At 28.0% G+C, this 27,330-nt stretch overlaps 1 protein-coding gene across 2 annotated transcripts in view; it reads right to left on the bottom strand.

Annotated features, from left to right (window-relative positions):
• The window catches only part of LOC112693554, a 46,419-nt gene extending 22,777 nt beyond the window's left edge, over positions 1-23,642 (bottom strand). Inside the window, exons 1-2 of one of the 2 annotated variants that reach the window (XM_025568670.1) lie at positions 23,330-23,642; positions 21,995-22,141 (exon numbers count right to left, since the gene is read on the bottom strand). In XM_025568670.1, coding sequence (XP_025424455.1) covers positions 21,995-22,138 — 144 coding nt within the window. In that variant the 5' untranslated portion in view covers positions 22,139-22,141; positions 23,330-23,642. Of the gene's footprint in view, positions 1-21,994; positions 22,142-23,329 lie in introns of those variants that run through there. The other variant, XM_025568671.1, reaches the window with a different exon arrangement.
• Between the last annotated feature and the right edge of the window lie 3,688 nt (positions 23,643-27,330).

The following is a 27,330-nucleotide window of genomic DNA, read 5'->3' as shown; positions in this document are numbered from 1 at the left end:
TATTATGCGCTCGTCGCAGGCACGTTAACCTGAGTGACCAAGCTTTTCTCCCGAATCGAATGCGCGTTTACAACCGATAGTAATTATTTACTTCGTTTCCGGATGGATGCGATTTTGCAACGATGACCTAATACGAACAATGCTCACCAGAGATATACCGCGGTTAGGTTTTGTCAGCGAACGTAACGCGCTATTATGCGACAAAAGAACTCGCCGACGTAACACTATATTATAGTGTATATACCATGTATACAGTGTAATATGATACCACGTGTGTGTGTGCTCATAGGCTGTAGAGACGACCGAGTGGTTAGAGAGTGGATCTAATGGCGTCTGCGTTTGTTTGGCCGACGACGCCACCCGGTTAGTTGCTCGGCGAGTTTAAACGACGGGAAATCCTGTCGATTGTTATCAGTGAACGTCACGCACGTCTCTACGGTCCTTCGCCGAGTCGCACTCCTTTGTATCAATCGACTTTTCTCCCTTAATCTTTAACCATGCCCCTTTGCCGACCACATACACAAATATGCCACTCTGTCCTTCCGGATACTAGTTAACTAGGGCGCGCGTGTACGTCTACAATATTACCATCGGATGTCTAGTCAGTGGTGTGAAGGATTTGGATTTTTTTTTTGGTCGGTCTTTAGTTTATACATTTCAAACCGTTCTTTCAAAGTCCGAAACGTGATAAAACGTATGCATAATCATATAAGAATATCGGTTTTATAATTATTATAAGTTTCTATTTTATTTTTATTGTTTGTTTTATCAACGTTTAAGTATCGATCGGAATTGATAAAAAAAAAAAAAAAAAAAAAAAATGCCACCTTATCATGTGATATTAATAAATTCAAATTGAATAAGTTATTTAAGTAAATTACGTTTTAAAATATTATCAAACATTGACTGAATTTCATACATATATTATATTCATATTTATATATTTTTTAGTGTGATATAAATGATAAATAACATTCATTTAAAGAAAAAAAGGCCAGGGGTAACTGCCCCATTCCCCCTTCCACTGAAGAAACCCCTAGTGTGGCCGCTCTATCTTGTGCACCTATTACATAGGTTACATACTTTGTTTAATATATTACATGTACGCACTGCAAATGATACTGTTATGAGAAATTCGAAAAATAGTCTTTTTAAGCCATCCATTAAATTAGTCATCTAAAAAGTTGATATTTAAGTATATTGTTGGAACGAATTATTGTTTTTTAAGAAGTATGTATTTTTAGTAAAAATACAATATTTAATACATCAACGTGTCCATATCACCCAGAGAAAAGTAATTATAATCAAAGAAATATTTCAGTTTATTTAAATTCCAAATAAAACGGTTGACTTTCTATTGATCCATTCACGAGCATTTCCTACTGTAATGTAATAAGATGAAATTACACAACACTATTCATCCTTTATAAATTAAAACACAAAACTTTCGTTTTGAAACAATGTAAATTTGTTGGTTTCCGGATACAGAGATCAAGAAATCATGATATTTAGTATTGTCGCTCTTTGCATCTGAATTCAATAATCGTATAATATATTACATCATTGTAATAGTTTTTTATGTGTGCTTAATATGTAATAAAGTACGGTAAAATATTTTAATTGTGTCAAACCAATCGACTTTTGTCTTAGCGCATCTATTAAGCATTTTTTTCGTTACTGTTTTTCACGTACCCGGATTGCCACGTAGCATTTAGCTACAATTACAATGTAGCTACATTTTACTAAACATCATTGTACCCGTCTCGGGTAAAAGACGAATGATCGAAGTGGCTGTCGACGGTAACGCGTGAGCCACGTGTATGTTAATATTCGTAATACTTACGTAGATTACACGCTGTTGGACTGTATCATAAGTCGAATATTATTACGACGAATATTATTATGCAGTGTCGTAACATTTTGGCGAAATGGTCGGTTGCTAAGAGCAAAAAAAAGTGAGGAGGAGCATTTGATTTGAGTTGAAATCGGGGGTTTTTCATATGTATATAAAATAAGTGTCAAATAAAAAATTCACCAAGGGCGCCACGGATGTTGGTGTGACATTGCTCGAACGTCGGTTAACGACTTGTTTACTCGAAATCGCTGAAATTCAGAAATATTATTTATACGGTCGGATGGATTGAAACGTCCGTGTTTAACCGTTTGTTCGCGTTGCGTCAAGTCACCAATGCACCGGAACATGGGGGCGACTAGTAAACAAAAACTATTTGAAAACGTTCGGTAAAATAATTCAACTGTTCACAAACGTTCAATGTAGTTATTTTTTATTAAATTATTGTATGTGTTACAAAAGTTCATATTTATTTCGTACGCAGACGGTATCATAACAGTATTATAAATATTCGTCGGATTTATATAAAAAGCACCGAAAACGAATAACCAAATACAGTATGATTTTGTATAAAGCCTTTTCGAAAATATAAAACGTTTTCAATTGTCACGCCAAAACGTATTGAAAATAATTTAACGTTTTTACGACCCCGTACTTCAATTAAGTTAGATTCATTTTAATCAGTTAGTAGCGGGCAATTTAAAATGTCAATGATTTAAATATTATTATTATGTCACGCAAAATTCATATTTATTCATTAGTATAAAAAAAAAAATGTGCAAGCAACCCCATCATTTAAAAAAATTAATTCAGTATTGTCAAAAATTAACTAAAAGTTTAAAGTATTACAGCTTAATAGAAGCACTGAAGGTAAATGCACTAATTGTAATTGGAAATGTCTGAATACTATATGTGATTGTTCTTTTGAGTTTTATTTGTCCAGACACTAATTAAATATAATTGTTAAAAGTTCTCGCTGGGAATTTGTATCGTCTGAACATGTATAAAGGAACGTTTTATTAATGTTGCTATAGATTAATATATTTGTTCAGTGGCGTAGCCAGAATTTTTAAATGGGGGGGGGGGGCTAACCACTTTTTTTGGATAAGTAAGGTAAGAGAGGATATGAGAATTCACTCTTAACCCCCCCCCCCCACCATCTACAACCAAGTTTCTAAACGTGATTCAAGCATTTTAGTATAGTTTTAAAAATATTTATTAATATATAATTTATAATAATAATAATAATTTTGGTTTCAGTGTTCAGTCACTTGATCCATTCTGACAGCTGCATTCTCTTAGGCGAATTTCTGGCAAATTCAGTTATTATTTCACTTTCATCGAATTGCTCTTTTTTATTTATATTAGCCATAGCTAACCCATTCAGTCTGTTTTCCGACATGGTGCTTCTTAAAAAAAAATTTAAGCGATTAAGTGCTGAAAACGTTCTTTCCGGAGTGAAAGAGGTAATTGGTAACGTGGTGAATAATTGTAAAAGTATTTTAATGTTAGGTCGAAGATTGGTGTGATGAGAGAGTGAATCAAGAGCAGAATTCGGTTTTGGAATAGTATTTTGACTCCATTGTTGCCCCCATATGAACAGGTCAGCTCTGATTGTAGATGAGGTATCATCATGGAGATCTTGGATATATATTTTAGCAGCTTTTATAATATTTTTATCGTCATACATATTTAAATTTGAATAAATCCTTCAAGTGGCATAACATCAATAAGCCTTTGATTAAAACGAGCATTGATTCTATTAAATAGTCAAGATACATTATACATTTAAACACGGCCCATGGGGGAGGCTATAGCCACCTTAGCCCCCCCCCCCTTGGCTACGCCACTGTATTTGTTCAACGCGATTGCTTTAATTGTGCGATAAAGAAAATAAAATAAATACATTTTAGTAGGTTCAGTGTTAACATGTGTTTTATAAAAGGTTTACACGATATATTGCAATATTTTAGAGCTATAAATAAATAAATAAAATAGTACAATATCGTTTAATATTAAATATATTATAGTATTCATAAGTACAAATGAATGTTTCAATGTAAACGTCAAGCATTGCGAAACTCGATGTCTGAATCTTGTTGTGTACGTAATACAGTTATCAAACACATAACGTGTGAGCGTGGGATTAAGTAGGCACATTATGTTAGAACTTATATTTTATTAACTGCTGGAAAAAAGAATGAAACATTGTTATTTATCGGCTATTGAAATATTTGAAAAACTCTTTTGGCTGTCGAGCCAAGTACACAATAGGTAAGGCAAAGACATGTATTTTTTTCATACAACAATATTTTGAATGTCATTGGCCCGGTTAAATCATCAAACGAACATTATTTTCATTCTCGTTTTCCGTACGTACACTTTCTTTGATATTGTTCGCCATACACATACTATTACGTTACGTTTACGATATAGATAATTCATCTCTCTACTGTCAAACTATCTACTTCCGCTGTAGTTCATCCTACATTTTCGAGTTGCTTATTCACAAGGGTGTGCCTATGTCCCAATAGTGGAAAAAATAAAAATCACATACTCCCATGTTATTTTGTGTGCTAGCACATATATTTTTTGAAGTGCACTTGAGAAATCACTTCGAAAAATCGCTTCTAATTTAAAACGTGAACATCTCATTCGGTGTTAAAATAATTGGTAGAACTACGTTACGAACTAAGAAAAGTTTTTTGTTTGTATTCTGTTATTCGTTGATAAAACTTGTACTTTATTAGTGTAATTTCTTAAATATTTTAATTTCTAATGATACACTTACATACAATTATTGTATTATTCGTCTGTGCGTGTTTATTTGGTTCCAAATGTCTATGCATAGTTATTTATTTTAACGGTATTAGATAGTTAACAATATACATAATCGAAGACATAGTTAAAGTTGCAAATATTATAGATCTCATGGTCTTTAACTATTCATGTAGTATTATAACTATATAGTTATTATAATTTACAAATTATAATTATGATAAATTAATTTTACCTATTTGATTCTTTAAATGTAATAGAATTTAACTTTTCAAACCGTTCAGATAATATCAATCAAACACTTCGACCGTTGGTTGTGAATTTATGATACTTTTGAATAATTTGTTCGAGTTGAATTATAATTATAACTTATAAGTTAAGTTATACTTTAATGGTAATCTTAGTTTGAAATAATAGAAATTAACTTTTGTGTAATTTTTAGGGTTAAGTTTTAGTCACGTTTTCAAGAAAATGTTCCAAACTATTTTTAGTTTCAAAATTGTATAATATTTAAGGTCTGCATGGTTAACTCATAATGTTAATAATTATACATTTAATATTTTATATTATATTTAATTGTGACAGATTTGATGTAAATTATTGTTATGGATTTACAGAAATTGCCTATAATTAATCTCTAATTTTCATTCATTAGAAATAGATTATATTTTATAAGAATTATTTGGCATTTTTTATTTTTTACCTTTCATAGTTTAGAATTTGCATCGCATTATTATATGATATAATTTCGAAATTTAAATCACATTATTAGTTTATTATTTTGTTTTATCAAAATTAAACAAAAGTAAAAACTGAATTAAAAATTATGTTATTACATAAAATAATTAAAATAATTACATAAAATAGAATACATTGATATTAAGCAATTGTATTTATATAGAAAGTTTTTTTCATATATTTTCTGTTCAAGTCTCCGGCTAATGTTTCCTAGAAACATTGCAATATTTATTATTATCTTAAAAGTTATTCACAATTTGATTGAAATTATTTTCAAGCTCATAGAATCATGTAAAAAAGTGTTTGTGACAGTGAAGATGGATCCAGAAATTTTTCTTTGAGAGGGATGCATAGCCATTTGTATAGAAAAAAGGTATATGTATGGTAAGCTTTAGGAACAAAGTTAAATTGTATACAATTAAAGGAATAAAATAAAATAATATTATGATATTACAAATTAGTAGTAAACTTTATTTTATAATCAAAGTCCAAATTCAAATTTTCGTTGTTTTTCTTTAGAAAATCTGTTAATAATATTTTTATATTATTTTCACAGTCAATAATTATATTATAATGGAAATTACATTAGAGTTAACCTTGACAATCTTTCTTCTCACATTTTTGTCTTTAATCAAGTTTTAAGCAACCTTAAAAGCAGAAAAACTTATTTCTGTTGTTTGGACAGAAATTGACAATGTAACTAAAATGTTAAGAAACTATGTATGTACTGGATAGTAATTTTAATTTAAATGATCTAGTTAAATTAGCAACATTTACATATTTAAACTCAGTATTTTTTAACAAAATACTATTGTTTTATTTTTTACGGAAATGACCGAGACGACGTTTGATGCCCGATAGTCGACTGCATACTAGTTGTGTTCTAAAGATATTAACGAAAAAAGGTCTAATCCGAATTGCGGCCCGAATTTATTTTGGGTACAGACGAGTTGTGGACCGGGTTTTCTAATTCTAGATAATTTAATCTTGACTGATAAAATATTTTGTGAGGCTTTTCATTCGAAATTCAACGCTTTGTTCTACAGTGCACATACTAATATTTTTGTATTCATCGATGTTCTGAAAAATGTACAGAAAGAAACCTATATAAAATTAAGAAGTATTCACTTAAATACTCGCAGAACAATTATAATTGAAAAAGAAACATTTATTAGAAATGCTATTAAATGGTTAGAAGAAAACCAAATTGACAAATTTAAATGTATACATCATACAAGTTTTTACCAGTACAATAATACCTAAGAATTTTACTAAATTATACTAACATTTTTAACTTCAATAAATATCATAAACATTTTTACCAGTGCTGATTTTTTAAATAAAAACAAAACATTTTAATATCAAATTTTAATGCCAAAAAAACTTTTTAACCTTAAAAAATATCATATACGTATGTTAGTTTTCGTATGTTTTTACCAGTGCCAAAATGTCTAAATAAAAATAATTTTTAATCTACCTACAGTATCTAATAAATGCAAAGGAAAATTAAGCTTTTTAAATTTAAATTTACATACTTTAATTAATTTAATTTTAAATTTAGGGCCGCAATTCGTATATAATCAAAAAAAACTCGGACCGCAATTCGGAAGAAATTTTAACCGCGGGACGCAACTAGTAGCCACCCCGACAGTCAACGCTTTTTTGCCGTAACGAAGATAACGTTTCAATAATTTTTATTACAGTACACTGCATAATATTATCGATTGATAAAAGATGATACAACGCGATAAAAAAGATACAATATAATTAATAGTATGTGACTTTTATGTACAAATAATTATATGTAAATTGTTCATATTATTCTATTGGTAGACGAAAAGTTTTGAATTCTTAAATGATTAATATAAAATTATAGAGCAGATTTTTTACCATGTATGAAATATATGTAAAAAAATACATTTTTGGAAGATTTGAGGGCATCCCATCCCCTCCATCTTGGATACAAGCCTATATGACATCCACATTAAAAAAATTAATTATTAATAAACACAACCTGCATGAAATTGATATATATTATAAAAATTTATAAAACATTCATTTCAAATCATTTGAAAAGCAAATAAAAATATAACTCAACAATTGATACCAAGACGTAATTTTCTGATAAAAAAAAATAATTATCAAATTACCTACCTATTCCGTGATAATTTTGTGTTGGACATATTTATTGAAAAAATGTATATTTTGCACTGGTAAAATCTGTATTGCTTTATGAGAATTGTACAAGAGTCGAAAGTTGATACAATTACTTAACGACAGATTTCTTATTACTGTTATTGCATCGCATTTTAAAAGTGGGATTCAGATCGATAATATTACCCAAAGTTTTTATAAAATCTAATCATCTTTCCAATGGAACGATAATTATGAAAGCTTTTACGCTACAAATAAATGTTTAAATTCTGATAATTTTTCGTCATGAGAAACTTTAAGAAATAATTAAACTTTTGAACTGATTTTTTTTTAATGGTATGGTTTTTATTATTGGATCACCTGAACTTTTTTAATTAGTTGAGAAAGACAAAAGCTTAATGATCTACACACATTTATATTTATTTATTTAAAATATATCACACTTGATGTATTTGTATAATAAATATTCATTGTACATAAATAAAACCAACATTAATAAAATATTTCAAATGATAATAATAATATTTATTTAATTAGATTTCTTTTAAGAATATTGGATCCATCATTAAAAAGACTTGTGTGGAGGCCCAGGGAAAATAATATTTTATTGCCTTATTTGTTGAATTTTGAAATAGTTTTTAATATACATCATAGATCTAGCGTTTTATACAATCAATTGATAATTATTTTATAGATTTAGATGATCGTATTATATTCATTAGCATATTATTAGTTATTTAGTTATTAACATATTATCAGGTATTTAATGTATTATACTCTATTTATATTATTATTCACAGTGATTATAAATTCATTTTTATTATTACGAACAACAACCGTAAACATTGAACGGTAAATATCCAAATACGCGTGTGCAAGTTGTTAAAAATTCAACACACGGATAGCATAAAAGTAAGTTTTCGAAATTCCTTAAATAGTTTTTATTGAAACCTGTTGAGCACGGTCGGTATGAATACTAATGAACGACAATTTGGTAAAAATTGTTTTCTTTAATTTCAAACAAACCATACACATTTTAACGTGTATGTGTATTTATACCAAGAAGATGTCATGAACGTAAAAACGTAAAATGCTGATTTGGATTTGTAAAGCGTTTGGTGAAAGTAAAAACGTGCTACACATAGTCCATCGGTCAGTCGTTTTATTAAGTGTCTAGTATAAGCATGTATGTATAACGCCAACGAAGAAAATAATATAATGTAATTATATTAGCGTAGCTACACAGCGGTAGACACTTAATTTATTTAAACGCACATGAGTTATTTTTGAGTTTATCACGAACACACAGATTTCTAAACGCTTACAGTTTATGTCTGACAGTAGTTACTCAGGGATATAAGAATAAATCACTATTGGTACACTGTAAAAAACCCAAGCTGTAAACATTGTGACATTGATCATCAATAAAATTTCGATTTCCACTCTGGTTACTAATAAAATAAATCAAATCAATATCAGTTGCATATGTGTTATACAAGAACTAATTTTTTCTGCTTTTCAGTAAATTATAATCAATAATTGTAATATAACACAGTTGTTAATCAATAGGATAAGTAATTATTTTTATGTCGGTTCGTCTCAAAACTAAATTATCACCGCGATGACATGCACTTTTTAAAAATAGTTTAAATTAATCATGTAAATTCATTATTTCATTAAATTCATTCTCAATAATAGTTAATTTTCTCGTAGGTTTGTAAAAACTCTTTTAACAGAAGTAAACGATTAATAGTTTTAGAAAAGGAACCGGTAGGAGGTATTAAGCAATTTCCAAATTTGTTTTCTAATTTAAATTACCATATAATTTAACTCGAAAGATTCCGAAGAAGTTCTAAAAGCGAAAAGATCACTCAGAAAACCTTAAATGTATTTTTTTAAAGATGTATAATTGTTGAATTATTGTTATCAAAGTAAAAGCAATTGTGGTATTAGAATAACTTTATGGAATACTCAATAACCCTAATATATTTAAATATTAGTAAGTACTCAATTAATGATTTACAATATATTACTTAGTATTAAACCAAACTATCGTGTTGTTTGATATTAAAACATATTGTTCAAGGATGACGTGTTTGTAACTTAGTACATTTATAAAATAATATAGTACATAATATTCATTGATGTCGACGAATTTCGAGAAATGTTTCATAAATATTACGCATTGTTAATCGATAAAATAATCACGTCCTATTATGTATATATCTATGTATTATTATTGGTATGTGTATTATTTAATTTTTATGGCACACAAGGGAGACAATGGTATGTGGACGGACGGAAGGGCGGTGGAGAAAAGAATCTAAATCACATTCTCTTCGTAGACTTTGAACACAGCGAAGGTGACAGCTACCGTAATATCATTATATTATTATGGAGTGTTGTCGAAATCGATTTATTGGGTTTCTCTCTCTCTCTCTCACTCTATTTCTCTTTATCTTGTTTTGTTGTGATTGAAATAATCAATTCGCTATTAAAAAGGATATGTTATAAGATTATTTCATAGTAGTATAGCGTGAAGTATTGTGATTTTTGAGTACTCGACTAATAATATGATAATAATATATATGTGCGTGGTTTTAATCAATTGTTTATTCGCTCTTGTTCACGATCGAACCCCGTCATGGCGATCCGATCCAGATACATTCCGAAAATTTAATGGAAACACGGTGCATTTCGGTTTAAATATATTTATAATATAATTATTATATATTACTATCCTGTATTTGGGGTAAACACGTTATTTTTTTTTTTAGAAATTATCAGAAATAACGAAAATCTCAAAATTTGAATTTCGGAAAAAATTATCGAAAATTATTGTCCTTTTTTTGAATACTATTTTTGTGTGTAAATTATTTCAAGTCTTATCGTTATTTTATAATAATTACTAAACCTACCCAATACAATACATATAGAGAGTTATTATGACCATAGACAATTTCACAATACAATGTTGATATTTTATATTATATAAATGTATTAATTTTAGTTTGCCAAATTATGTACAAATTATGGAAAGTCATTGAATTGGTACAGTTACCACAGAAAACTAACACAAAAACAAAATATAAGTTTAAAAGTGGCAACAATAGGAGCTTAAAGAAACCCGCATGAAAACACTATTTTGAGAAAACTAAAAAAAAACTGTCTAGAATATTGAAAAGTTAATTATTAATTTATTAATTACACGCAGGGATATCACGTTAATTGTTACCATCTATTACAGGTAAACAGCGACGAAAAGTTATCTACTCGATTCGACATTGGAAATAACCCGAAGACGGACGAGTCAAGTTGGTGAAAAAAAAACATTACCAATACTGATTTACATTTATACACGTAGTAAATTCATACATACGTGTTTGTTGGGAGTCGAGTATATCTTCGGGCCGCAGTTGAAAAATACACGTACCAGGTATACCCAGTTATACTCAAACTGCCGAATTGTTCCTGGATAAAAAAAAAAAGTTTACCCGTTTCTCAACACTTGGGGATCGCCGATACAGTGCGTGTGCACATACAGGAAATATTATTTTTTTGCCGCCGAAAAATATACTATACAGTCGTATGTGGTTCTGTATTGTACATGTACGTATTACATTATATATTCTAATTGTAAAGAAATAATAACAACTGCGATATCATATCGTTGGCACAAGCGTGTAACATAAGAGTACAAATCGCACATGGATGTGTTGCATAATATTAACATCAACGTTATAGGATGTGACGCAGGGCCGTTTAGATCGAACGTGTTACGAACGCGATGGTGGTGGAGATTTTAATTACCGTTAACAGGAATGGATCTAGGGGGATTCAGGGGTCAGCTGACCCACCATTATATTTTTTGACAAAATTTGTTAACATTTTACGCGGACCCCTTTTACACCGTACATCCGGTCCGAGCAGAGATTTGACTAATTCGAATACAAACGTTTTTTAGCATTTCGCCATAAAGAGTACTCGACTTGTAAAAATATGTATCGATATGTAATAATATATCGCATAAAACCGTATTAGTCTTACATTATTTCACTGTTATATCTCGGCAATACGGACCTTTTATTCGTCTTATGTATGCGTAAAATGTAAATTAGTGTACGCGTGTTAAAATTATAAGATTATTGTGTTAGAACCGTTGCGTATTAACAAACATTACAATACTATTAGCATAATTTCATCAACATACTAAATCGGCCTTATCTCGTTTGTAATTGAAAACGGAATAATTATAAATTAATATCAGTGGTGCTGAACGATGGTAATAGTGGTCTTGACGAGTGAAAATCCAACGTGCACATCATAAGATGGTTTTCCGGCGTCTATAGATCCATAGATTGTATCCACGGATTGTATAATGTTATTCAATTCTGTACACAATCTCGGTGCATTGATCAACAGTGTGTGGCCACATATACATCATAATTACTACATTTTCGCATTGCGAATTCTGATCATTACGGTTGGCACGAACAACAACCCATAACTAATGCGTCATAATAACATACTTTTGCAAGTCGTATTATTATCATCGCTCGGAACAATATACTTATAAAACAACATATATATATATATATTTAAATAATTCGTACTGGACCAGTTAACGATGTCAACAACACATTTATAATACTTGTAATTGTGGCTTTGAAAATATTATTTTTTTTTACACCGCGCAAATATTGTTTTAAAACAAATTATTTGTGATTACGTATCATTATACTATTATTCCGTCCGATTATTGAAATTTGTCTAGGTTAAATGACAAATAAAAAAATTTAATAAAATTATTTTTCATAGTATTCTGAGAACAAATTTACTAGTAAATATTAAAAATGCTCATTTCACGTATACGCTATGTATAATAATTCGCATAATTCTGGCTGGCAAGTAATAATTGATTACCTGTTACATGTGTACGAACAGTTTCAAAACGTTACGTTTAACTATTAAATTATAATATGATTAACACCTAATATTGTGTAACTATGTAAGTTATTATATAAAAATTTAATATTTCATATTATACAATCGGTTGTTTTTCAATAACTTATAGTTTGCATTATTTATTTAAACAAAACAGGTACCATCGTAGTTTTTAAAAAGTACGCGCAAAACATGCCTCCGTATCTGTATTCGTATTTAATCGATAAATTAATAACTTTTTATTGAACTTTTCTGACAACATTTTTTATATTGCATCATGCTCATATTTATAAAAGTTAATAAATCATGCTCACTAAATCTACATAATTTCAAATTTCGTTTACTTGAGTTCGAACAATAATACTAGTTTACATAACACGTTGGGCAGTCTAATTATTAAAACAGAACGTCTACAGTGAACTTCCTGTAGACGCATTTACGAGCTATATACGCTTATAAGCGTGAGAAATCAAATCTAGCGTGTAAGGTTTAATTGTTGCGTGGATCACAGTGCGCGCATAGGTTATGAATAATAGTTATGAACGGAAGTATAAAGTGAAAACGTTGCACTGGACACATTACTACACGCCTAGCGGTTTAAGAAGATTTCTGCAATAAATATATATTAGACATCGTGCGATGTTGTGTCCACCAGCAGCTGTGTTTTGAATGGCGACATCAACTCAGCATCTCGCATTACTTGTTTGACTCTCATAATACCACGTCTCACTCGTATTCAAAACATACGGGATTGACAATCTGTTTCTCGCGTCCACGTGTCCCAGCATGTGTTCAATGTACACAAATGCATGTTATTTGTACATTTTGACCGCGTATTAATAATTATTAATGTCTCGTCTTGGTAAGTATTTTCGATGTACATCATCACGCTAACAATAAAAAATGAATTCACGTTTTACGTGAGACAATCACGTTGCGTGTAATTGTATAAGATTAAACAGAAAATATTTCACTAACAAAAATATATTCAAATATAATTTTTTTTTTATGAAAAATATAAAAAATGAGCTTCTTGTGAACTGTATATCCAAGATGTCTGCGAAAAAAAACAAAAAAAAAAAACTGTATAAGAACAGTTTTATTTCTGTTACTGAGAATTGTTTTCTGATAAAGTGAGATGTGATGATTATGATACGATGAACAATATTTACTATTCTCGAGTGTTTACATCTTTTGATGTTACAAAACGTTTCGAGTTTTCAAACAAATACAAAAAAAGCGTTTTGTTTTATTTTTGAAATAATAATAATTTGAAACGTTTCACCCAAGAATTTGAAAATGCGACAAGACCGAGGGACACGAATAAATGTATATTTTCTTTACGGCACGCGCACAATTGGATTTTTGGCTGTCTGTAGCCCTAGGATTTCTGACCAGTGTGTGAGACAGTTTTCTCATTATCTTCTACCGTAGTTTTGTGTACTTTTTGATGAAAATTATTACTCTATTATTATTACACAACGTAACGCGTGTGTCGTGAATAAATTAGTACATTTATTATCAACATTAACCTCGATGTCATCTATAAACGTTCTATTTAGTCCAAGTACAATAAAATAAAACGAAAAATACATAATACTACTATGTTTAAATACCTAAATACAATATAATATGTCTGATGGATGAATTAAAACAGACTCAAAGTTTATCATTTTCTTTCTTTTTTAATTACACAATCATAACATAACGCCATGTATATTTATTGCGTTCATAATATTTAGATAAATCAATTATTGTCCACCGTTCAAATATTTCTGGTCCTTTCGATTTTTATGAAAGACTTCATGAATCAATTATAATAGTGTCATTGATATAAAAGTAATCCCGATAAATGTAATTTTTTAGAATTTATCGTTCAAATTCAGTGAGATGTATATCACTTACAGTTTTAAAATAAAGACTTGATTGACTTTTTATCTCATAAGTTAAATATGTGTAAGTATGTAACGTATTTAAATCAATATTAAAAAATAAATCGGGTCACATGTATTTTCTAAAGTTCTTTGTTATAAACAGGGCTCGGAAGTTGTAGTATTAAAAATGTTACTTTTTAGCTCTTAAATATGTGCTATAAATAGAACGAAAAATAAAAAAATATGCATTTAACTTGAAAAAATTACAAATTTTTGAGCTCATAGACACAGTCTGAACTGATTGAATTATAAACTGTTAGCAAAAATGTTAAATTATTTAAATATATTAGTAAAAATGTACACATTATTAAATTATTTAATATATTTATCTTGGAAATCATCCCGGATTATTAAAATGTTTGATAATCTAATGCAATAATATAATGAGGGAATAACAACGACTAACTAACTATTATTACATCAAATTATCGATGAAAACATAAAATAATACTCTATGAGGTCTATTTATTTCCAATAATTTAAATATTTTTAAAAATATAATCAAGTAAATACAATTATTATCAACAAAATTTGATGATTTCCTGTAATAAGTGAAAATATACCCGAAAATTGCACTATAAACCCTAAATTAGCAAATTACCATTAAAACCCGTAATTATGCAAAAAATAGCAAAATTAAATTTTGTGTTTGATATACGATTAGTGTGAAACATATTTTTATCTTACTTTGGATATTCTAGGATGAACCAAGAAAAATATGCATTTGCTAGAACTTCCGAGCCCTGGTTATAACATTTGTAGATTTTTATTTTATCAACTTATTGAATGAAAAAGAAAAATATATAATTTTAGGATACAAGGAATTTTATATGACAATATACCTAATCTTGTATACGTCCGTTTTATGAGTCATTAAATAAAAATGATATGGTCACACACTCGAGTTTTCTATCCGATTCATGGTTTAACTAATAATAATTTATTTTATCACTATTAAAATCAGTGGGTCCCATTTGCAAAGTTGTTTTTGTTTTCTGTGATCAAAAAAAAGTACACGATTTAATTTTTTTTTTAATTGTCTTGTGTAAGGTGTTGTCCCATTAACAATTGTTTACTCACGTGGCCGTGTAACCTCACAACGTAATTTTTACTCGGATATCGTTTGCCCAATTACCCGAGTATTTAACTGAAGAAATTTAATTAAACGATTTGAATAAAACGGATACAACTTTCTCATAAAACAGGCTACTAAATTAAAGAGAGAAAATTAACTTTATTTTAATTTTGTTTATTTTGTTGGTATTGTGAATAATGCATTATCAAAAACCATTACAATGCTATAATATGAATTTTAAGAACTCAATTATGGTGTTTTTCCTACTCGATATTACATGGAAGCAAAATCGCATGCGATATTTTATAAAAATACGGCTTATTAAGTATTATTATTGCATTAGAGATCGTATGTGTGGTATTATCAAATTCTATGCATTTCGTTTGACATTTCTAAAAAAAGTTCTTATTATAATAGTTATAGCCGCAAACGCATCAGTTCTTATGTCGTACACGGCCAATGGTCCATATAAAACGTATTATATATGTGTTGTGTTCATGGTTCCACAAATAATTCTATATGCAAATCATGAAAGTGCATGTTTAAATGTTATAAAAAAGTAAAACCGTTAGAATATAATATTGTACATATATTCGAGTACTAAGTTTGTTAAAGAGAAATATAGGCACATATATTATATATTTAACTGCATCACAGCGTAAAAAAAAGAAACGAATGTATGCATTTTATTACCCTGAAACTGGTGTTTAGAAACAATCCGGATACACAATAATATTACGTAATTCATTTGGTACGAGGAATGAATCTCAGGGTCGTCGTCGCAGGGAAATAAAACTGGTCAACATTTTTGTCTACGATTTTATTACATGTGTTGTAGTTGTTATAATACAATAGGATTTATTAAGCCAGGGGACCAATGCAGTAATATTTACCATTAACTATAAAAATAGTTGAAACATACTTAAATTTACTTTATGAAACGTACTATACACATATGAGTCACGGTCATACATTTTCTGTAAGTGCTGAATTCAGTTGTTGGATGAGATATACAGAAATGAATAACTGATTTAAATGAATTCTTATATATTTGAAACCGATGTACCATTGAAATCGAAAACTGATTTCGAGTAAAATAAGACTCTAGAAGATGCCTTCTACGATGAGTTCATAATATTATATTTGTGTAAGAATCTAATAATTTAGTCACTCGATTGGTTAGAAAATAAGTAATTTCGTTTGTTAAATTATGCATAGAATTATTTGGAATTATAACGAATTTCTTTGAAATATCTTACATGTTTAAAGTTCCTATTCGTCAAAATACTTGATTTTATCAACATTTTATTTTATTTTCAAATTTAAAAGTTGTATACATTTTTATTTCAGATAGGTATGTTGCAAATTGTTGTGATTTTTTAAGTTTTTTCGATGTTCGAAATTCAAACGCTTATAGCTATGAATATATTTATTCCTTATTTTCTCTACGAGTAAATAACTAAACAAAGAACTTTAAATTTAATTTTATAACATTTGGTCAAACTATAATATTTAATCTATATTTTATGGAAAACAGTTAAGAAAAAGAAAAATGTCAATGATCTATAATTTGCACTATAAAAGTAAAAATCTATTGAAAAAGGTTGTATTATTATTTCAAGAAAGCAGGGTCGACAGAAAATAAAAATAAAATTAAAAAACATATGATTGTAAAATCAAAAGGGTTCAGTTAGAATGTAAATATGAAATACATCTTTGTATTAATTGTATGCAGTTCTTATAAAATTATACATAGTTTAAAAATCACTATAGTTGCTGAAACTCTGAAGTGCAATTTTATTTCTTTTAAATAGAATTTCATGACATTAAAATAGAGATCATTTTGAATGTCATTCAAGCATATTTTAAATAACTTATTTTTTGTTCAATAGGTATTTTTGAAACCTTATAAGTACTTATTTCTATATTGAGTAAGAATTAGAAACAATGCTCGAATTCATAAGAAAAAAAAGAGTTGTATTCATTTTTTTTTTTTTTTTTTACTTACGTTCTAAAATATTATAACATATATTCATATATAGTATATGTTCAGAAAATTCTTTATATTTTTGTAGACCTGTACAACTTTAATTCTTATATTAAAAAATTTAGTGAATAATGTGTAAATAAAAAATTATTTTCTGAACTTATATAAAAAGAAGACGTTTTTAAAATAATAAAATTATAGAACTCTTATGATTTTTTTTCTTTCGTAATTAAACAGGTTACAATTATTTCATGTAAAGTTAAGACTTATCTAATAATTTAAGTTATTTTTCATAAAACATCGTTCGTTACAATTGTTTTTACAAATATTAATCTTTTTTTTTATATTATAATGATTGGATATTTTAATTAAAATACTAAGTTAAAATACTACGAGCTAAAAATATTTGTAGAAATATAGAAAAATTATAGACATTTTTCAGTTACTTAATAATATATAAAATTATTGTTCTACATATTCAAAATATAAAATTCCACATAAATACAATTTTAATTTTTTTTTAATCGGCCTAAATTGAACTGATTAAATAATTAATTATGAATACATTTTAGTTAAATTAAGATGTCTATAAAACCTTAGCGAATATCATTAAACTAACAACGAATTAAATTACAATATTTGAACACTTCAATTCATAATTATTCATGTTTTTTTGAATTACATAAAAGAAACACTGTTAATATTTATTTTTTTGCTGGTTAATAAACTAAGATTTTTCGGTCATTTTAAAAAAATGTTTGGTAAAGCATTGACAAATTTCAATGTGAATAATTTAAAATATATTATGTATTCAATAACAATGTTGATACACACAAAAATTATCACCTATATTTTAATTATTTTATCCAGAAAGTAATTTTTGAAAATCCATATTTATTAATCGATCAAGTATAGCTGTCTCTAGCATTAGTGAAACGGAAACAAACGAAATAAAAAATCCTACATGCATTACTGTTCCGTGGATTTCATGATATCATGAACTTTTATTGTACAGGTTATGTATCGGTTACACAGTTTATGATAGAATTATTAAATGGATAACCTAAATAATCGTCCTTAAAAAAAAAAAAATAAATAAATAAATAAATAAAAGATGCAATTTAAAGCACAAAATATTAACAACTTTTCTTTTATGTTCCATAATACGAGTAAATTTTCTTGCATTAAACAAAATATCATCTTTGCATTAACCATCCTGGGTATTCTATTATAATAAAACATAGTGGTTGAAATATCTATGAATATATGTATATATATGTATGTACAATTTTCAAAAACAACCTTTTTAAAATTCGACCTGTGTTAAATTTCCAGTTAATTTATATGTAAGACTACAACATATATTATATTTCCACTAATATAGCATTTATTCATTTATATATATATATATATATATATATATATATATATATATATGTATACTTTTTATATGGTTATATTGAGTATATTATGAAACAAAAGTATGCAACATAAGCTACACAAATGATATTGGTATCACCGATCATAGTATATAAATATGAATTACATTCTAGTTTTGGATTAGACTAAATATTTTTAGTTTATTCAAAAGAATGTGGAATAAAATAAAAATAATAAATATTTTTACTACGCAAAAAAATGTTTATAACCATTTAAGCGATTATAAAAGCCGTAAACATTGTTTTTAGATTGGATATCATCGTTATAATTTTACGTATTGAAGGCAGTAGACTTTTTGAAATTAATTTCTTTCCACAGTATATCCTATTGATATTGCGAAGCCATCAATATACTATCATAACAAATTTGAATTAAGCATCATGTTTACTTATAATCGATTAATTTTTTAAATTTTTAATTGTTCACTTTTTCCTAGACGATAAGTGTAGAAAATGAATGAAGGAAATTCAAAAAATGCTCGTATCGTTCTCCAGTCGATTTACTTTTATTATTTCATAATATCAATCGATTGTAAGATAAGAAAATTAGTTTTTGATCCGATAACTTTAATTAACTTTGTTAGTATGATTGAATAATTGTCCGTATTCAAATAATATGTTCTTTGACATTTATTTCTAATTTGCGGATGAGTGTTATCGGAATATCTATATTAAATAACTATTTATTTCAGCGTATAATGTAAGTAACTGGTTAAAATTATTACATCTCTTTTTCATAAACTTATTTATATAATCGAATTGAAACGAGTTACGTGTCACATGTTTTTGTCTATGTAGGAATATTATTTTCATAATTTGTATTGATAATTTGTTATACATTTTAGTTAAATTATTGTATGTTTAATTTCTATAGAAAAATGTGATTTTAAAATTGCCTGTATGCATGCAACTTATTATACATAAATGTAATTTCGTTTATAATAGTATATATGTAAGAATTAAGGATTAAAATAACGGTTCGGTGTTTTGTTAGTTAAGTTAGTGTATCATTATTTTTGACCGTACAATATTAAAAAAACTTACTGTCATGTAATTTTTTGAAATAAAAGATTAGGTAACAATTTGTCTACATAAATAATTGCAATTACTATTTTATAGTATATTATACCTACGTACCATTATGTTAATTTATATGGTCACTAATTATGAAAAAAGAAAAATTATGGTAAATTATCCGTAAGGTAAAAATATGAAAAATGTACCTCATACAGTAATTAAGTCGTTAGAATATGCTTTTTAGTGTTTTCGTAAAAACATTGTTGTTAACACAATGCATGTCCAATGTGAGGATAAACTGATATATTAGTTTATCCTCACATTGGCTTTATAAAGCACAGTTTTAGATAAAAACAATTTTAATTTTTTTTTTTTTTTGAACAATTTGATTAATTGGTACAGTTCAGCATCAGTACTCTATTTACACGCTCATAAAGTAATTCCAATATTTATATTTTATAACGTTAGTACAATTTTTTTCGAATTAACAAGAGATAAATTATTATTTTATTATTTTATGAATGTACATTAATTGTGATTTGAATTGAAAAAAAACTGGAAAAAATAGTTACCTTATTTATTGTGACAGATTAATGTTTATTTTTATGTGTTTGGTTTCTTATTTTAATTAATGAAAGTGAATGACTTGCAATAGTTTTTATTATATTTAGTTTCAATCTTAATATAGTTTTAAACAGAAAACTATAAGCTGAAAATAAACATTTTATGCTACCGTCTATCATTATCAGTTTGATAAATGTATATTTTTATACTAGTGATTTATGTTACTGTCGTTTCTAAAAACAAAACAATTTTGTTTGTTTCTCGTTTCACTTAAACACTTAAACATAGTAAATAATAAATAATTTAAATTGTTAAATATTCTTTGAAAAAAAAGTCTCGTGAAATGTCAATAACCTGCCAATATGAGTAGAATGAGTAATAAAATATGTCAAGTACATAATTTGTTTAAAATATTTGGATACCATTAAAGAAAAGGATTATAATATTTTATGAAAACATTTTTTGGTTTTTGATTTAAACATAGTATATCAAGAGTAAAATGTAAATTTAACAATTTATCAAATTATTCATTAAATGTACAAATTATAATATATTATAAATATTTAAAAAAATCCATTTTTAATTTTGTTTTTTTGTTTTTTATTTGATTTATAGTGTGCAAATTGTAAGAATTATTTTATATCTCCCAAATTTGTATACTAGAATATTTTATCGTATTAAGTTAAAAAGTACTAACGTCAGCAGTAAAAAGAAAAAATATATAATACTTTGTCACAGAAAGTACAAAATGTTCCTATCGGTTATATCATCATATAAAACGTATTGCTTTTATTATTACAATTACGAATTAACATTCTGGCCAAAAGCGTAAATGCTATAATAATTACAATTACTCATATTGTAGTTCAGCTAATTAGCTTAAAATCTGAATACTAATAAACCTTTGTAGACAATTATAATATTTAAGACTATAATAATATTATGATTATAAAGAGTATAATAGATTTAAAATAATATAATACAAATTTGGTTGTAAAAAATAATTGATATTTTTGTTTTATAATTTTATTACCATGTAAATTCTATAAAAGAAATAAATTAAATAAATTATGCTTAATAACTGTTTAAAATACAAATAAATATTTCAACATATAAGTATATGGCGTGTTTATGTACATTAAAAAAAATGCTTGACGAATGCAAAATATTTAATTGTAAATAAAAGCATTGGTAATAATATTGTTGTATTTAATTCAATACGGCGATACATTTAGTAATTTGAATAGATTAAGTGAATTTTAGCATTTGTGAAAGTTGATTTTTAATTAATATTGATGGTATAATAAATGGTCGTATACACGAGAAAAATCAAAAAAACATTAATTACGAAACGCTTACATTTGATTAAAATTTCTGTAGCGATTTGAGTTAACCTATTAACTCTAACTAGTAACTCATGTCATGCGCATTTTGATTTTGTATATATATATATATATATATATATAGATTAAATGTATATGTTTTTAAACTGTTTATAGTAAAATCACTTACGTCTGTGAGCAGCTCTTTCAATCTAGTCAGTCGATCTTCGTTACCCCTCGTCGGTAAGTACCGGGCTTCGGCCATCATGTACGGGACGACCACCATAGTGGCAACGAACCCGACGAACAACAACCCGGAGAATTTAACTGCCATTTTCTAAAGGAGAACAAAAAAACCATAAGATAAATAAATAAATAAAAAGCCTATAACATACAAAATTCATAAACCGGTTTTCGGTTGCCGCCGAAATAAATGCGGTTCGAACTGAACGAGGTATAAGGTGTTATTTTTTAGTTCAACGTTGCGCATATGTTGTAATATTATCATTTACGATGAATAAATATATAATTCGATAGCTTCTGAGAGCACTGAGTTTATTCTAAACCGTAAATATTCAATACGTTTAAATCAGAGCTCAATGATGCACCGTAGCACGAGCTAAGTTTTTTTTCTTGACGTTTGTTACGTATTATGTTACGATGCAGTTGTACTATTTAGTTTAAGAAAAAAATAAAAACAAAATAAATGTTAGTTTAAATAATTGTTTGACCGAAAAACCCGTTTTGTTTTTTATTTATTGAAATAATATACGAGTTAGGACCAAATTACATGAATTAAATTTAAATAGTATTCGATAATATTATTAAACAAATACAGAATTAAATTAAAATTTAAATACAAAAAAAAAAAATAAATAAAAAAATACAATTAATATTAAATAAACATATCAAATTATATTTACAGCTAGTTTAGCGGAAACGTGATTTTTATAAGAGTAGAAGAAAGTAGAAAAAACGGATCAATGTTATAATTATTTACAGAGTTCATGGTTATCAAGAGTGGTGTGTTAGTTGCATAATTTATAGTTTGAGAGATTTTAAATAGAATGATTCTACGCTGTTCAAAGGATTCCAGATTCAGATAAGTAAGTAAAGGATGGTAAGGTGTATAGGGAATCCTGGATGTATTCAACTTGAAAACTAAAATCCGTAAGAACTTGTTTTGAACTTTTTCGAGAGTATTTATTAATCCAATATTATATGGTGACCAGATAATTGTACAATATTCAAAAATTAAGCGTACCTGTGAATAATAAATTGAAATAAATGCATTTTTATCATTGAAATCGATACAACTTCTGTGTATGAAACCAAGCAGTTTTAAGGCTTTATCCTTTATGTAATGGATATGAGCATTAAAATGTCAATTTAGGTTCAAAAATTATGCCAAGATTCTTTATAACGTCATTTATTCTGGGTAGAGGTATTGTATTTATTTTCGTTGCAAAAATAAATACAATATTATAATTGTATTACAACCTACCATAACAATCGGTGAACGTACCTGTGCGAATGCGAGCGATTAGCAGCGGGTGTTGCGTGCGGTCTCGTGATCTTCGGAAGGACTACGAGCGCAGGTTGACTGTGCGACCGGTGGAGTTCAAGCCGCAAGAGCTTCGGGTGCGGAGTTTTATAGTGACCGCCGTCGCTGGGTAACTCTACAGGGCGCGCGTGGGTGCACCAGGGTCTGCTGAACGAAAACAGTGCTCCGATGTCACGTGCGATGACGGCCAATGCGGGCCGTGAGTCATCCCCACGGGCGCCACACCCCTTAGCCGCGCGTTTACGGCACAGCTAGCGCCGGCCCTATATCGTTGTGTGCACTTATACGGATAAATGGTACGTATGCGAGCGCTGCTCCACTGTGCCCAACACACACTGTATAGCGGCCACATGCACCCGTCGCCGTTACCCACACGCACTCGGTTCGGTGCCCCCATCATCACCCCACCCCGGGGGCAACAATCGTCGTGTTCGTGTCCCGCCGAATGCCCCGAAGTCGTCGTCTACTCGCCCTCTCACCACCGCCGTACCGTATCGCCGATGTAGATATGACGCGCAATTGATACAAGCCGACCAAGCACCTGAAACGGTGCATACTCGAGATGCTTTGGCGAGGTAAAGCAGAAGATAAAAAAAAACAGTAAAAAATTGTGCACTGAAAAATTCGAATCCGTTCAAGTCACGAAAACAGAGATTTAGACAGACAACAAATATCGTAGGATTATAATTGATTATTACACCGAGTACAGAAAAAATACAACTTTTCTATGATACATTTAAATCGATTTTCGGTAAGTATCTTTAACTACATCTTACGTCACCGACTAAAAACATGAGTTCAACATTTAGCGTGTGGCCTACTGAAAATTTACAAATATTTAGGCCCTGGTCACAACACGAGTTGATCGCGAAACCGTTTAAAGTCGATCGGCGGCGAAAACGGAAAACGTTTAAACTTTTGACGTGAACCTTTATTACCATAGTATTGTAACTTTGATCGTAGTTTCGCTTATAGAAATATCTCATGCATTCCATTCGGTTTTGAAAGTTCGTAAACATATTTTTGTGGTTAATTTGTAATCACTCAAACATCTGAGCCATGTCGAAACTTTTTCAAATAAATTTACTCCCGATACTTGATCTTATGAATAGTCACTCTCCGGTTTTACGTTCGATACTTGAATATAGAATATTATAATAGTTATGAGTGTTAAAGGTTCAACGGATATTGATGTCTGTATTTATCATTTTCTGAAACTTTCTAAATAATAATAATATAATCTTCGGTAAGTGAATGCGATAGAGTTATTATCATGTTTGCCACGAGTACTGTGTGTACAGTATCACGAAAATAGTTATTAATTCACAAATATATAATTTTGATATTTAAATACACTATGAGATTTGATCATTATTTCATAAATATTGCAACGTAATAAAATTTATTTGTCAAACGGCTAAAACGATGGCATCTGAATAAATAGTATTTTTTTTTTTATTTTTTTTTTGTTATCACAAAGAAATTAACGTTTTCATTGCTAAAATAAAAAACTAAAAATTATATTCAATGACCTTTGAAGTTTGTCATTTTTTTGATAATTCTGAATTGAGATTTTGGTCACAAATTGATTCTTAAAAACGATGGTTGTTTACTTATAAAATTATTATTTCATTACCTAGTTGGGTTTAAATGTAACTATATAATTATAGTATTTACGACAAGTATGTCCATAAATATATTTTAATAGGTTCAAAACTAAATCAACACAGATCAAAATATTACTGAAAATAAAAATATAATATTTAATCCAATACATGGAACATCGATATAATTATTCAAGAACGAAATAACATTATTTTATTATGTTAGCTCAAATAAAGTTATTAATTGGCACAATAAAATTCACTTTTATAAATAATATAATTTTAATTATACCAATGATGTACTCAAGAATACTAAATATAAAATAAATATTTAATAAATTAAACACTTATAATTTTGTGTACAAGTGTATACATTTGAAAAGGTAAAATTAATCCAAAGCTTTAAAAATAAAATATTTAATTAAACATATTTTCAACGTAAAAAATATAGATAATATTTTAAAATATTTTTAGGGTGGAATACAAATGTAGAATTGTTCTCAACTAGGAATCCACGCAACGATCCTGTATTATTACATAACCATAATTAATTAAATTGCTCATTTTTCTTTTCTTTTCATCTTTGCTTTGGTCTTAAAATATGAAATTGTATTTATTTTATAAACGTAGGAAACATGTTTCATATTATTGTTATAATCTTACACCTCTTGTGTGATGAACGAATCACTAACAGAAATAAGTCATAATTGAGGTTAGGCTGTTTTTTAAGTTTTTAGGTCATAGGAGACCACGCCTTGCATAAAAGGACAAAATAATATTATGTTTATATTTACGCTACGTGCATTGTAATAATCATCTTTTTGATTCGGTGAATGACGCAAAATCTGCGTCGGACGTGACGCACTCAGATTATAATATAGCCAGGTAGATCCATGAAATTTGGCTTCTCCGCCAACCAATACTAACCGTCCCCGAAGGTTAACAGTTAATGATTATTTTTATTTGTATTTTTTTATAAAAGTATATGTATATTTTTATGCATAGAGTACTTTAATAGCATGTTATACAATTTAATTAATTTACTTGAACTCATTAATATTCCGTACAGTATTCGTGTAGCTTTGAAACGAGTCGGTCCAAATCGACCGATCCATCGTTACTATCTGAAAATCTCGTTGGTTAAGTTGGATTACATCTGACCATGCGTATATAGTCTAGTATAATTTGTGTATACTTATATATGATCATTGCGATCAATTTTAGAAAATCGACAACGGTCGTACAGATTTCTGAACCTAATCAAAGTAATATAATAATTATCGAATCGTTGTTTGGCTTGCAATTCTGACGAAAAATAATTGTACAACAAACAATAACGATCCTGTTCAAGTACAACTTGCCAGAGTGCCAATCTGCTGTATGCGTGTGGATTAAAAATGCGCAATAAAAATATGAAACTTTTCCGAACAAATATCCGTGTAAAATATTTTGTAATAAATTACATTTTCGAACTAAAACTCAGTCTGGCGTTGTGTTTGTGGTTTTATTTATAAATATATATTTATATATTCCATTCAGTAAGAAGAGTACTGTATATTATATTCACTTGTGTATATATCGTAAACACGTTTACCAAACAAAACAAAACGAAAAAAAAAAATCATTAATAAGAAAAGTTGTAATATGCGATAAAAAACGATAAAATTCCAAACATAATAATTCATGACGGTTTTGTTTTTATTTTTAAGTAAACTTAAGAATTTGTGACAGAAATAAACTTTTAAAAACATCGAAAAAAACCATAAAAAAATTACGAAAAAACGGGAATTTTTACGCAAAACCACGTTTTGGCCAACTACATTTTTTTTGATAGGTTCTAACTCAAAAACGAAAAACGAAAAACCACATATACTTGAAATTTTCACTAAAAATTTTTTTTTTCTTTAAATTAGCTTTTTCTATTTATGGTAACGTTTTCGAAGTATTTTGAAATTTTTTGACTTATTTATAGAAAATTTAAACTTTCAATTTTTCTAAGTTTTTTTTTTTTTGAAATATTTATAAAAAAAATTTGGTTGTCCAAAAACTCTTGAAAATTTAATACAAGTTTCATTATAAGTTATACTTACTGCAACTAAAAGAAATCGGAAATTGTTCACAAAATTTTTTTTTATAAGCCCATAAATTTCAAATTTGTATGAAATATGTCAAAACCACGATAATTTGCAAGTTATTTTGTAGATAAAAATTCATAAAATTTATTCTGTTTATACTTAAGGTTCAAAATATTGACACTAGGTTATCTATAAGTTATTCTTCAAAAACTATAAAAATATTTTTACCGGACTTTAAGAAAAAATATTATGACCGTTTGAAATTTATATTCTTACAAAATTG

Source organism: Sipha flava, unplaced genomic scaffold (genome assembly GCF_003268045.1).
Source record: "Sipha flava isolate LNK unplaced genomic scaffold, YSA_version1 88_pilon_pilon, whole genome shotgun sequence".
NCBI classification, from domain to species: domain Eukaryota; kingdom Metazoa; phylum Arthropoda; class Insecta; order Hemiptera; family Aphididae; genus Sipha; species Sipha flava.
Note: the sequence above shows the minus strand (reverse complement) of the source record. Positions and strands in the feature narration are given on the sequence as shown.